Source organism: Mauremys reevesii, linkage group 1, assembly GCF_016161935.1.
Source record: "Mauremys reevesii isolate NIE-2019 linkage group 1, ASM1616193v1, whole genome shotgun sequence".
Lineage (NCBI taxonomy): Eukaryota > Metazoa > Chordata > Testudines > Geoemydidae > Mauremys > Mauremys reevesii.
The window spans coordinates 58,718,558-58,731,048 of record NC_052623.1 but is presented as its reverse complement, the minus strand read 5'-3'; the positions used below and the strand labels follow the sequence as shown (position 1 = coordinate 58,731,048).

The 12,491-nt window shown below is 41.3% G+C and overlaps 1 protein-coding gene across 2 annotated transcripts in view; it reads left to right on the top strand.

Annotated features, from left to right (window-relative positions):
* Positions 1-42: 42 nt before the first annotated feature.
* The window catches only part of PROSER1 (proline and serine rich 1), a 30,302-nt gene continuing 17,853 nt past the window's right edge, over positions 43-12,491 (top strand). The window contains exons 1-4 of one of the 2 annotated variants that reach the window (XM_039546642.1): positions 43-452; positions 7,596-7,661; positions 8,656-8,724; positions 9,185-9,279. In XM_039546642.1, coding sequence (XP_039402576.1) covers positions 312-452; positions 7,596-7,661; positions 8,656-8,724; positions 9,185-9,279 — 371 coding nt within the window. In that variant the 5' untranslated portion in view covers positions 43-311. Of the gene's footprint in view, positions 1,091-7,595; positions 7,662-8,655; positions 8,725-9,184; positions 9,280-12,491 lie in introns of both variants that reach the window. The other variant, XM_039546650.1, reaches the window with a different exon arrangement.

The window sequence follows — 12,491 nt, the reverse complement described above, 5'->3', positions numbered from 1 at the left end:
CGCGAAGACGGTGAGGTCAGGCCTTCCGCCCAATTGATCGGCTCTGTGAGCTAAGCTCATACCCTGTTGCTCGCCTTTGGGGTTGTCCTCCTGAGTGCCTGATCGCAGGAGAACAATCTCCGGTAGTTAAGAATTTTTAAACAGTCGAGACCAGGCCTTTCGGCAGGAGGCTGGGAGCACAGTAGCCAGGGTGATGATCGCTGCAACAGAGGGACCGTTCCTCCCGGATTCAGGCATTCTACTCAGTCAACTTACTGTTGGGGTTTCTGGCGCGTGAGGGGTCCTCCGAGAGAGACAATGGACGTTGGTTGATGATGTCACTGGGGTGCGATTCCTGGGCATTGTGGACCCCAGTGGCGAGGAGGAACCTCGTCGCCGATGGTTATTGCTCGTGCAGGGCTCGCTTGCGGCGGCGGCGGCGCGGGCTGGGGCTTGGCTCTTGGCTCTGCCAGGTGCGGCGGCTTCTGTTGCTGCTGGTAACAAGGAGCCGGGAGCTTTGCAGGCGATGGGCAGCGGGGGAGCCCGGGGGCTGCCGGGCCTGAGGTCCGCGCGCTGACGGGAGCGGCAAGAGGCTGCGGCTGCTGCACAGCCCCGTGTGCCCGGCGGCACCTGAGCCAGGCGCTGCCCCGCTTCTCTCCCCCCGCCCGCCCATCCGGGGTCCCTCTCTCCCTGCTCCTCGGCTGCTCTGTTTCTTCTTCGTCCCGTTTCTCCCCCCCGTCCTCACAAAACCATGTAACTCTCCCCCCGCGCGCTTAATGTGCCAGTTCGGCGGCAAGGAGCGTTAAGCCCCGTCTCCTGCTGAGCTGGGCATTGGGCCAAGCATCTATATCGTGACTGAAATCCGCACCGCTGTCCAAAAGAGGCGCATCCCTCTGCCCTGACCCTTTTTCTTATTGAGTGTTTTAAAGGATTTTTTTCCATCTCTGTAAAGTGTCTCTTTTCGGTGCTTTTCTTCTACAATAAAAAAGACGCTTCTGCAGTAAAGAGTCTTGCCTGGATGTATTTTTTCTTTAAATAAAAATCTACATTGGATGAACAAGTAAAGATGGATAAGAAATCATTTGAGACTGTGCTTGATGAAATTAGAAAGGTAACTTATCTTTTTACATGTTTGGTTTAATTGTGTAAATGCAAAACTCCTTGCTGGAGTAACGTTGGTTAAACACTGTTTGCCTTAATTGTTGTTCCTTCTGGAAGGCGGTAAAAATCAAATTATTGCCCGCTCTTCAAAGAGCAGAATGATATGCTGATAAGACATACTAGTTTTTGCTGAATGTAAACCACATTTAGTCTAGTTGAGACTCATCTTGTGTGGCACATTTGTTTCCATCTGCATGCTTCATGACAGAGAGATTATATCTCATGAGATTGTGTTGAAACTTGACTAATTCTTAAAAGGTTAAAAATATAACTATCGTAGATTTTTTTTTTTTAAAAGTGGATTTAACCTTTCTTCATTTGCAGACTCCTAAAAAATTTCAAATGGAGGTGGAAATCTTAGTCTGCAGATCTCTAGGGGTCTGTGGACTACATGTTGAAAACCACTGTTGTATGTTGACAGCCTTTTGTGGACCTCTCAGATATAGTCAGCAGACCCCTGAGCTCAGTGCCACAGGTTGAAAATCACTGTTTTAAGTTACTTTGTTCTGGATTTGTAAGTAGTATATATTATATTGTATCGTTAAAGCAAGAGGGTGAAAGACAGCAGAGCTGCATTATATTTCTTGCTGTTCTAGAGTTCCTGTGCAGTGTCTATCTAGTTACTTAGGCCTTGTCTACACTGTAGGGGGGGAAATCGATCTAAGTTATGAAACTTCAGCTATGTGACTAACATAGATGAAGTTGATGTACTTAGATCTACTTACCGTGGTGCCCACACTACTCTATGTCGATGGAAGACGCTGTCCCGTTGACTCCTCTTGCGCTTCTCGTTTAGGTGGAGTACAGGAGTCGACGGGAGAGCAATTTAGTGGAGCTTCACTAGACCCGCTAAATCGACCACCGATGGATCGATTGCCACATGTGGATCCCCCGGGAAGTGTAGACAAGCCCTCAGTCTTTACATAGAATGAGACATGCTATGGGACTTAGTTCATTCATGTCTATAAAGTGCTGTGAGATTCTTAGGTGAAAGGTTTTATGGAAGTTCAACATATTATAAAGGTTTCAATATTAATGCGATATTGTGCATTTTGTGGTGGTTTTTTTTTTTTTTTTTTTAAAGCATATGTAATCCCTCCCTGACTTTTGGTCACACATGAACAAGTTTTCCAATGCTTTTCATTCACTCAGAAAACAGAGACTAAATGACAGGCATTTTAATATTAAACTGGATCATGCTCTATCAAAACATTTATGTTTAATACTGGTGAACTTTAAATTGTTTAAGTGGACTAGCCTGTTCTATAGCTTGCATTCTCATCCCAGATGTGATGAAGATTTAAGGAACACCAAAATAACCCATTTATTTTAGGTATATTTTAAATTTGCATCACTTTCTTCCTTGATCAGATTTAAGGAATATGTTTATAAAGTTTTATATTAAGCTAAAAATTCATGGGATAGAAGATAGTTGGAAAGTTAAATACTGCTACTATTATATGTGGAATTTAACTTAACACTGACATGTATTTGTCTTTATATGTAATACATCTTATTTTTATCTATTTCCCACATTTTATCTTTTAAATATACATTTGTACCTCATAGGTGTTCAGTTTAGAATTGAGTTGTTTTTAAAGTGGCAGCAACATCCAGTTTCATGTTTAAATACAGTTTTTGATTGCAAGTAAAATTAATTCAGTATCTTAAAAGAGCACCCCTAAAAGTTAATCATACGTTGAATTAATTTGTTATCCCATTAGTGAAAGGCCCTGCCTAAACTGGTATTTTTATTATTTTTTTTGTTAATCTTGAAACGACAATTCTTTTAGAGGATATAATGCTTTGAAAAATAAAATTTTACCTAGAGCTAGTGACATATTATGAGTATGAGGCTAAATCTTCCCCAGTAAATATTTTTGATCAATGGTAGTAGAAGAAATTCATTAAAAGTCCAATTTTAAAAATAGCTTGCTAGTTGATTAAATTAAATGTGAGTCTCTAATCTTTAAAAGTAGGTTAAAACATTCACTTGTCTGACAAACCGCTAGCCTGAAATGTTCTACTGGAATTTTCTGCTGAGCTAACTGCTGCTGATCTAGTTGCTTAACTTTGCCTCCATTTCCTAATCTGTCAAATGGGATTAACATGTCCCAACATTAGCTTTGTTGTGAATCAACTAATTATTTGTAAGTGATTTCAGATCCTAGTACTGAAGGCATGGTAGAAGTAGTGAAGTGGTATATATGTATATGAGAGAGTAAGTATTCAGGGTCAACTTGAAATCTAGTCAACTTTTAAAAATGTATTGAAAGTATCAGACACTGTGTGTCTCCCTGAATTCACATGTAAATTTTTGCAATTTTATTTTATTATTTTAAAAATATATTCTCTCTGCTTTTCATTATGTGAAAGGTTCATGCCAATGAAAGGAAACCTCAGATTCCTGTAGTGTTTTAGGTTTCTTATGCTACTTGTAACAATAGTAATTTTTTTTGGTCAGTATTAATTTTTCACATAGCCTCCCATTAAATAAAATTCAGTTTTCTGAGTTATATTTTAGAGATACCAACTGCTTTTTGGTTTAACTTAAAATACCTTTAAATACAAGTTTTATCATGCTATTGTTACTCAAACTGTTAGCAATTTAGCTCTGAACATGTGAATGAAGGAAAGGTTACCCCTGTCTCTTGTAAGTACTGTACCTACAATCCAAGTCCCTTTCTAGTAAATTATTGATGAGTAGGCCCATTGACTGACTAGAACCACTTGTGTAAAAATTTTAAGAACAGCTCTGTACCACAATGACAAATAATTCTTGTATCCTTTTATTATGAAACTGCAAATAAATAATTTAAAATGTGATCTGTAATTGAACAGCAACCTATTTTGGCACAAATATCACTTCATTCTTCTCCTGAATATATCCTTTCAATTTCTTTTGTTTTCAAGGGGAGTTACCAATGTGCAGCATTTACTGCTAGTCTAAAGCTGTAACAATATCACTGATATTTTTTTCTTTTTCCCAAAGAGTTGTGGCTTTAGAATGCTACTTGAGACCATACATAAGTATGCTGGCTTCCAAGTGCTGGGGTGTAATTAAGGAAACAGTCTAATGCTTGAGCTGTATCTTGAGCAACTTATTCCTAACTGGAAAAGAACTTGAGCAACTGTGAGATGTGTCTGAGGCTGTGGTCTTGGCTACACTGGCGCTTTACAGCGCTGCAACTTTCTCGCTCAGGGGTGTGAAAAACACCCCCCTGAGCGCAGCAAGTTACAGCGCTGTAAAGCGCCAGTGTAAACAGTGCCCCAGCGCTGGGAGCACGGCAGCGCTTTGGAGTTTCGAGTGTAGCCAAGCCCTCAGTCTACACTACAGCAGCTACAGTGGTGCAGCTGCGCCGTTGTAGCACTTCTGGTGAAGATGCTCTAAGCTGGTCATCTTAATAACGCCAGCCTCCGTGAAAGGCAGTAGCTATGTAGGCAGGAGAAGTTCTCCTGCCAGCATAGCACTGTCCATACCAGTGCTAAGGTCAGTATAACTTATATCGGGCAGGGGTGTGGATTATTCACACTGCTGAGCGATGTAAATTATACTGAAGTAATTTGTAGTACAGACATAACCTGAACCTCTACCTGCAATCTGTGAAAACACAAACTGATGTATTGTTCCTTATGAAACTGTTCAGTCTTTTTAAAGAAGCGATCCTAGTCATTGGCTCCCATGACACCAGGCATCATCTTTATGCTGATGACCTGTAGATATAGCTTCGCCACTATCACCTTTCCGCCAATCATATCTCTCTCCTTGGATGCCTTGTCATTTCCAATTGAATATGCCCAAAACAGAAGTTCCTCATCACTGTCAGCGACATGCTCACCATTTCTCAGGCCTATAATCTTGTGACTGTTTGACTTCTGCTCTCTTGCATATTAAGGCCATATCTGAATCCTCTTGCTGCTGCCTTTTCAGAACCTTAAAGTTTCATTCTATTCTTTTCCATCCCTGCAGCCAAACCTTTTTGTTCAGAATCCCATCACTGATCTCTGGAACACACGTATTTGATCCGATAACTCTTACCTTTGAATCCCTCCATTGGTCCCCTGTCTGCTATTGCATTAAACTTAGGCATCTGGTCACCTCCTGTAAATCTCTGCATAACTTTGCTCCTCTGTCAAGTTTCATGTTGCCCATCTCCGCTCTGATAGTACTCTCAGCCTTGTTGACCCATTTGTCTTATTACACAACCATTTCCCTGCCTTCTTCCACACAGCCCCCTATCCATATGAACCACTTCTGCTGTGCTACTTATGGTGACTGCTGACCTCTCTTTCTTTGTCAGTCTGTTTCTGTCCTGAGACTAAAGTCTTTCAAGCACAGACCTTTTTTTACTGGTTGTAAAGCACCTAGGATACAGTGGGTTCTACTGTAAATAAAAACAAAGTTTTGGGAGCAAGTTCAGAACTGTATTTGAATAAAAATATGAAACAAGATTTTTCAGATGTGTGGATGTGTAATATTTTGAAATTTTATGTGATCTTCCTAGATATTTGGACATAGTATAAGTAAATAAAACTCTCCTAGAATCTTAACAACAAAAAAAAGAGATACTGGTATCATTCTAAGGCCTGCAACCCATTTCACTTCCTTCAAACATACCACATGTTATGATGATGTCTTGATTTCTGGAAATAACTTTTTAAATGGAAGCAGAGGAATAGGAATGCAGGAGTTCAGTAAGAATGAGGTTATTTATCCTCAACTTTGTGTAGAGATGAAATTTGTTTGTAAATAGCTTGATCATACTAGAGTGGTATGGTGCAGAGAGAGAGAGCACTTGTTCATTTGCATTTATTGTTGTAGTCCCTAGAGGCCTGAACTGGAGGTCAGGGGAGGAGGCTATGCACTGTACACAAAGAGATGGTTCCTTTCCTTTCTACCTTTTCTTTTAACTTCTAGAGGGGATAAAGCCAGCGTGATTACTTTTGTTATGGTTAAGCTGGGTTTAACAACTTGATTGTTGAGTTTCACAACAGAATGAACAGTTATGTTTGCTAGGTAGCAATGCACTGAAATAATATTGCCTCTAGTTTTGAAGATCTTGCCATGGGCCATAAGCTTAGACATCTAACAGATACCATGGTATCAAAAAACATCTGATATAAAAATGAGTGCAGTTTCTTTGTGCGAGGCCTAAAGATAGCATAACTTACCACAGGATTGTCTACCCCAGGTTGCGACACCCTCATGCAATGACGATCACTGAATATGTTTTTAGTTTTGGACTGTTGGAGTAGTTAGAACACCCTTTGCTCATACATGACCCCAAGACCTGGCCTAATTATTATAACTGCTCTTGTGTAGTGATTTTTCACCTGCAAATCTCAAAGTATCTTATAAAGGAGGTAATTATCATCCCCATTTTATAGATGGGCAAACAGTCACAGAAGGGTGAAGTGATTTGTCCAAGGTCTTACAGCAGGTCAGTGGCAGAAAGGGGAATAGAACCAATCTCCTAAGTACCAGTCCAGTTCCCTAACCAGTGTGCCACCCTGCTTCCCTATGTTTTGTATAAGTGTGTATTAAACGTGTAACAGGAGAATACTGACAAGATCACAGCATTCTCTAGAGCTAACTTTCATGACCATAATTTTAGTTACCACCTTTATATTTCTAGCAGCCTGTCCCCAAGAAATGCCCAGAGTGAGTGGCTCTAGATCAGGGATCGGCAGCCTTTGGCACATGGTCTGCCAGGGTAAGCACCCTAGCGGGCTGGGCCAGGCCAGTTTGTTTACCTGCTGCATCTGCAGGTTTGGCCGATTGCGGCTCCCACTGGCCACAGTTCACCGCTCCAGGCCAATGGGGGCAACAGGAAGCGTTGGCCAGCAGATCCCTTGGCCCGCACTGCTTCTCGCAGCCCCCATTGGCCTGGAGTGGCGAACCGCGGCCAGTGAGAGCTGCGATCGGCCGAACCTGCGGACACAGCAGGTAAACAAACCGGCCCAGCCTGTCAGGGTGCTTTCCCTGGCGGGCCGCATGCCAAAGGTTGCTGATCCCTGCTCTAGATTCTTTATAAAAGTAACTAAAGCAAGATATACAACTAAAATGCCTTAAATAGGAATATATATAATCTGCAGTTTGAAGTAATTAACTGCCATCTCTCGGTTTCAAGAGCCATTAGCGAGTTAATATTAAAGCCAGTGTATCTAAAGCTTGAAAGGAGGATCACTATGGTATTCTTCCAGTCTGAACCTAAACAGAGATATGGTGAACTTCTTAAAAGAGAAACTAACAAAGTAAAAGAGATATTAAGTCTCCTTCTGCTTGAAAATATTCACCAAATTGTTCAAGGACTATTTTATGGTATAGAAATCTTTCAGTATAATTGATGCAAATTTTTGTGAGATTAGATATGTTTTTCTCCTGAATACATTTGTCTTGCAGATAGTGTTTTAATTGTTCTTTTGTCAGCTAAATGCCTTTCTTTGTCTTTTAGGCTGTGTTGACTGAATACAAATTAAAAGCTATAGAATATGTGCATGGATACTTCTCTAGTGAACAGGTAATATTCTACATACTGCTATGTATTTGTGGAAAATGTAAAATTCAGGATTTGATCTATACAATCATGTACATAGACAATTCCTCCTACTATGCAAAGCCAGATCAGATTTCACTAGTTGCCTTTCTACTAATTTAGGAGATTTGTGACAGATTCTTTGTTGCACCAATTTTAATTTGGAGTAACGTAATAATGGGGTCCGGATTGTACCAATTAATAGAGATCAGATTTTGGCTCTTAGCATGTGGGAGGGAAATATCTGTAGTTAACTATCATAGAATTCAGAACCTTAATGATGATGGGATATTTTGAACCTGTCTTTATCTTCTAAGCTTATAAGTAAAGATTGTTACTTTGGTGCCAAGTAAGATAATGTTATGGGATTTTTTTGTATATGTTTATAAATTTGGATGCTACTCTTTTTGAAATTAAATGATTATAATCTTCTCTAATGCGTCTTTTTTAAAAGTCTATAATACTTTACCATATGTGATATTTGATCAGGTATTTATGTATATAAAACAAGAATATATAATGTGTTTGTTTAAAATAATTACCTAATAATCTACCTTGCTACCCAGTGGGATTTTAAAGGGTTAGATGAAAGGAAAAAAACACACTGGACAAGAATATAAGAACGACCTTACTGGGTCAGACCAAAGGTCCATCTAGCCTGGTATCCTGTCTTCCGGCAGTGGCCAATGCCAGGTGCCCCAGAGAGAATGAACAGAACAGGTGATCATCAAATGATCCATTCCCTGTTGTCCATTCCCAGCTTCTGGCAAACAGAGGCTAGGGACACCATCTCTGCCCTTCTTGGCTAATGGCTGATACTGTTGTGTAATAACACCTGATCAAATATTGCCTGTATATGCACACAGTGCTTAGCAAAATCCCACCACACTCAACGAGTAGAATGGCAGCATAGATATTTAACATTGTTAGCAGAACACGTGTATATATAAGAGGTGAACTGTAGGTTTTTCTGTTTCAGATTGTTGAATTACTGAGATACTTTTCTTGGGCTGAACCACAACTAAAGGCAATGAAGGCTTTACAACATGTATGTTTTCATGGAGCAATCCTTAGAAGTGTCTCCGCCTGTTTCCTCTGGTTTTAATTTCCATAACCACAACTGTATTCTCATCGCATGGGCATAGTTTATAATCTGTGTGCTTTCCTCTTCACCGCTTTCTCTTATGATGGCATTATGCTGTGTTGCTTCTCTTACTCTTTGCTTCTGTCGGGAGTATCTTGATTGTACCCTTTCTGCACCATATATCTCAGGGAATAATCTAGTTCTTGGTAATTATGACTAATTTAAACGTTTTGCAGTAGCATACAGTTTACCAGAATTGGGGCTCTATTATGTATTCAGCACTTAGCACATAAGAATACTGTTCCCCAGAGAGCGTAAGATGATTGTTTATTAAAATTCCTGATAATGAAGATTTTAAAGTTACATACTGTACTAAAAATAAGAATCCTGTCTTATTTTTTATTTTCCCTACTTGTGTTGTCAGAAAATGGTAGCTGTTCCAGCATCAAAAGTGGTTAATATCCTTAACTGCTTCACCTTTAGTAAAGACAAGCTTGTTGCTCTAGAACTCTTAGCTTCGTAAGTATCTCTTTTATGTGTTGTATTTACTTTATTGAGATGTTACTGTTTTTACTCATGTCTGAATATGTCAAACAAAGGACAGTTTCAGAGGAACCACTTTGGACAATTAAGGCAAAACACCTACTTGCTTTAAAATGATTTGGTGCTCATGATTGGAAAAAGTAATAGCTGTAGCTTGTAATAATGGAGATAGGCGTTGCCAAACTTCCTAAGTTCATCTGTCCTGAACTGCAATACCCCTGCTACCAGATTAAAAACTGACTGTTGTGCCAAAGTTAATGATGTATTCAAAAGCCTTTTAGGCTATGTCTACATTGCATGTCGCTGGCAGCAGCATGTAGGGCGGTGTGTAGCTACAGGCTTCAGTGAAAGGCTCTGGCAGGTGGGGCAGCAGCAGGGAAATGCCCCAGCAGCTCCCCGCTGCCAAAGCCTTTTCCCACTGCCTGAGCGTTTCCTGCTGCGGGAAAGACTCTGGCAGCCGGACACTGCACCCCTAAAACTAGCAGTATAGAGGGGGGAGGCATTTCTTGGGCGTGTACCTGTTGTGGTTGCTGAGAGATGGCAGGCCTAAGCCCACTCAAAGCCAAAGGCTTGCTCCCTCAACCGGAGGAAAGGGGCTATTGAACCCAGGCCACAATTAAATACTGAGGACAACAAATGGTGGAAAAAAGAGACAGGAGTGAATCTTAAAGGTTAAAGATCAAGGATCCAGAGGAGGATCCCGAGCAGAGAATCCCCAGCAATGCCCATCGCTCCTCAAAGGTGTCTGAGGAGTCAGTGGACACCACCCAGAGGAACTCTGCCCAGTGTTGGGCAAGGAACCAGATAGAGGTCCCACAGTAGCAGAGCACCTGCGGTCCAGCTTCCTCCTCCTGGTGTGATGGTTGGTCATCTTGGCCAGCACCCAAGGGAGGTTGATGAGGAGGTCTCATGAAGTTGTGGGGCTGCAGCTAGGATGTGCTAGGATAAACAAGTGAGGGGGAAAGTGCAGCTAGTGCCTCAGTAAGAGGTTCTGGAGGAACTGGAAGAGGGACTGCAGCCTGATGCACTCTACGTTAAATGTGTTGGGAGTTTGTAAATAATGCCAAAACATGCCAGTACTTACGGCTCCATGGAGGAGCTGCCAACTAATATTCCCAGGGTGAGGAACCACCGAGGTTCCTCACCCGCCTCTGGTGTCAGCAGGTCCCGGAACTTGGTGTCGGGGCAGGACACAAGGGCAAGGAAGTGGATGGTATGAAGCATGTGTACAGATGTTTTCTGGGTGCAGTTCAGAGACAGACCAGCTGGATGTCATTCAGCCTATTAAAGTGTCTTGTTGAGATGGCCAGAGGGGCGTGGGCAGGGGCCTGATAATAACTTCTAGAGGGCCAGGGTGAGAGGTGGGCCAAGAGCACCCTCGGCAGGACCCGCTCAAGAAAAGAGAAGCAGGAGACTTTGGATGTGTAGAGAGTCATGTAGGGTACAGACCGTGTGGATTCAGATATGTCTTTACTCTAGACACTGAAGCACCGCTTAGATGACTACACTACTGTTTATACCCATGCTACTGGGGGGCATGTAGCTTATCTCCATAAGGAGTGTGTAGTGCAGATGTACACTTAGGAATTTGGCAGAGCCTATCAAACTCATTTCCACTTACTGAACTATGCCAAAACTTGAGTTCAGGTGGGTTAAAACTGTGTATTCGGGTTCCCCTGACACCTCTTCCACTTGGTTCTCCAAGAATTCAGTCTGACTCAGATACCTTTATTTGGCACATGGCAAAGCTATGCTGAGTTGATCGGACTTAAGCATGGGGGTTGGTATAGGGCAGTGGTTCTCAAACTTTTGTATTGGTGACCCTTTTCACATAGTAAGCCCCTGAGTGTGACGACCCCCCCCCCAATAAATTAAAAACACTTTTTTAATGTATTTAGCACCATTTTAAATGCTGGAGATAAAGCACGGTTTGGGGTGGACCCTAGCTTGCGACCCCCCCATGTAATAACCTCACGATCCCCTGAGGGGTCCCGACCCCCAGTTTGAGAACCCCTGGTATAGGGCATACGACACATCCAAAGTTACACAGAAAACCTCTTCCTTTATATGCATTTACACATTACATTGCATATACTATCAATTGTATCACACGTTTTGGGATTGGCTTAGTCTCATTGTAGGAACCAATCCCTGTACATCATTCACTGTACATGTAGGACTATACTTTACCTCATTTTATGTTCTGGCATTATATTATCCATTGTTGTCTTGTCCATTGTAAATGGTTCCCTGGGTATTCTCCTCCTAATCTTATCTAGTATAGATATTCTGTTTCCAGTCAGCAGATTCTAATCCTCTCTCCCAAGGGATGAGGCCTCACCCATGTCCAACAACTTATATCAGGCCATTCCTACACAGGGTATTATTAGCTCACTGTCATCTATTCAATACCCAACGCCTTCTGCATTTTAAAAGCTTCCTAAGTATTTATTTACACTTGGCAAATAATTCACATTTTTAAAAGTATTTAAATACCTATTTAAATAGGCCTGTTCAGTTGCTAGGTCAGAACAGTTTTTAAAAGCTTTCCATGTAAACATCCATTTGGGATTATTGATGGAACACAACTGCTCCAGGATCTGTCTATAACATAAATCTATATTTGGGGACTCTCGTACTGTGGTTCACAGTGTTAAAACCTATTTGAGGACTTCTTAGTCTGTAAATTCTTGACATGAGCATCTGTTAAAACAGAATACTAACACCATAAAAAATATACTAAGTTCATGTTATGGCTGTGGTACAAACTAACAAAACAGAAAAAAAGTTAAAGTTGATCCGCTTTTATTTTACACCATTGTGCTTATGTGTGGCTAACAGCTTTGATCAGTACCCTGATGATCCCTTTTACACCACATTTTCCTCTATCAAGAAATCTATTTTAATGGAAAGTAACTATAATCATAGTTGTTCTTTGCTATTAGTGCTCCCTGCTGCTAGTCTGGAACATCTGTGACAGCAGTGTGGCTGCTGCTACCAAGATCATTAGGCAAAACGGTGACACCAGGTATTGGAATGCCTGCTGCACTTCGAAATGTTAGTTGTTTGGTATATTTCTTTATTTAAATTTTGATGTGACATTTGGAGTGTTTCATCACCACTCCACAGCATGGAGGTAACTGCCAAGAGCCTGTTCTTTTTGATCCTGTAGGAATCTGTCACCAGGC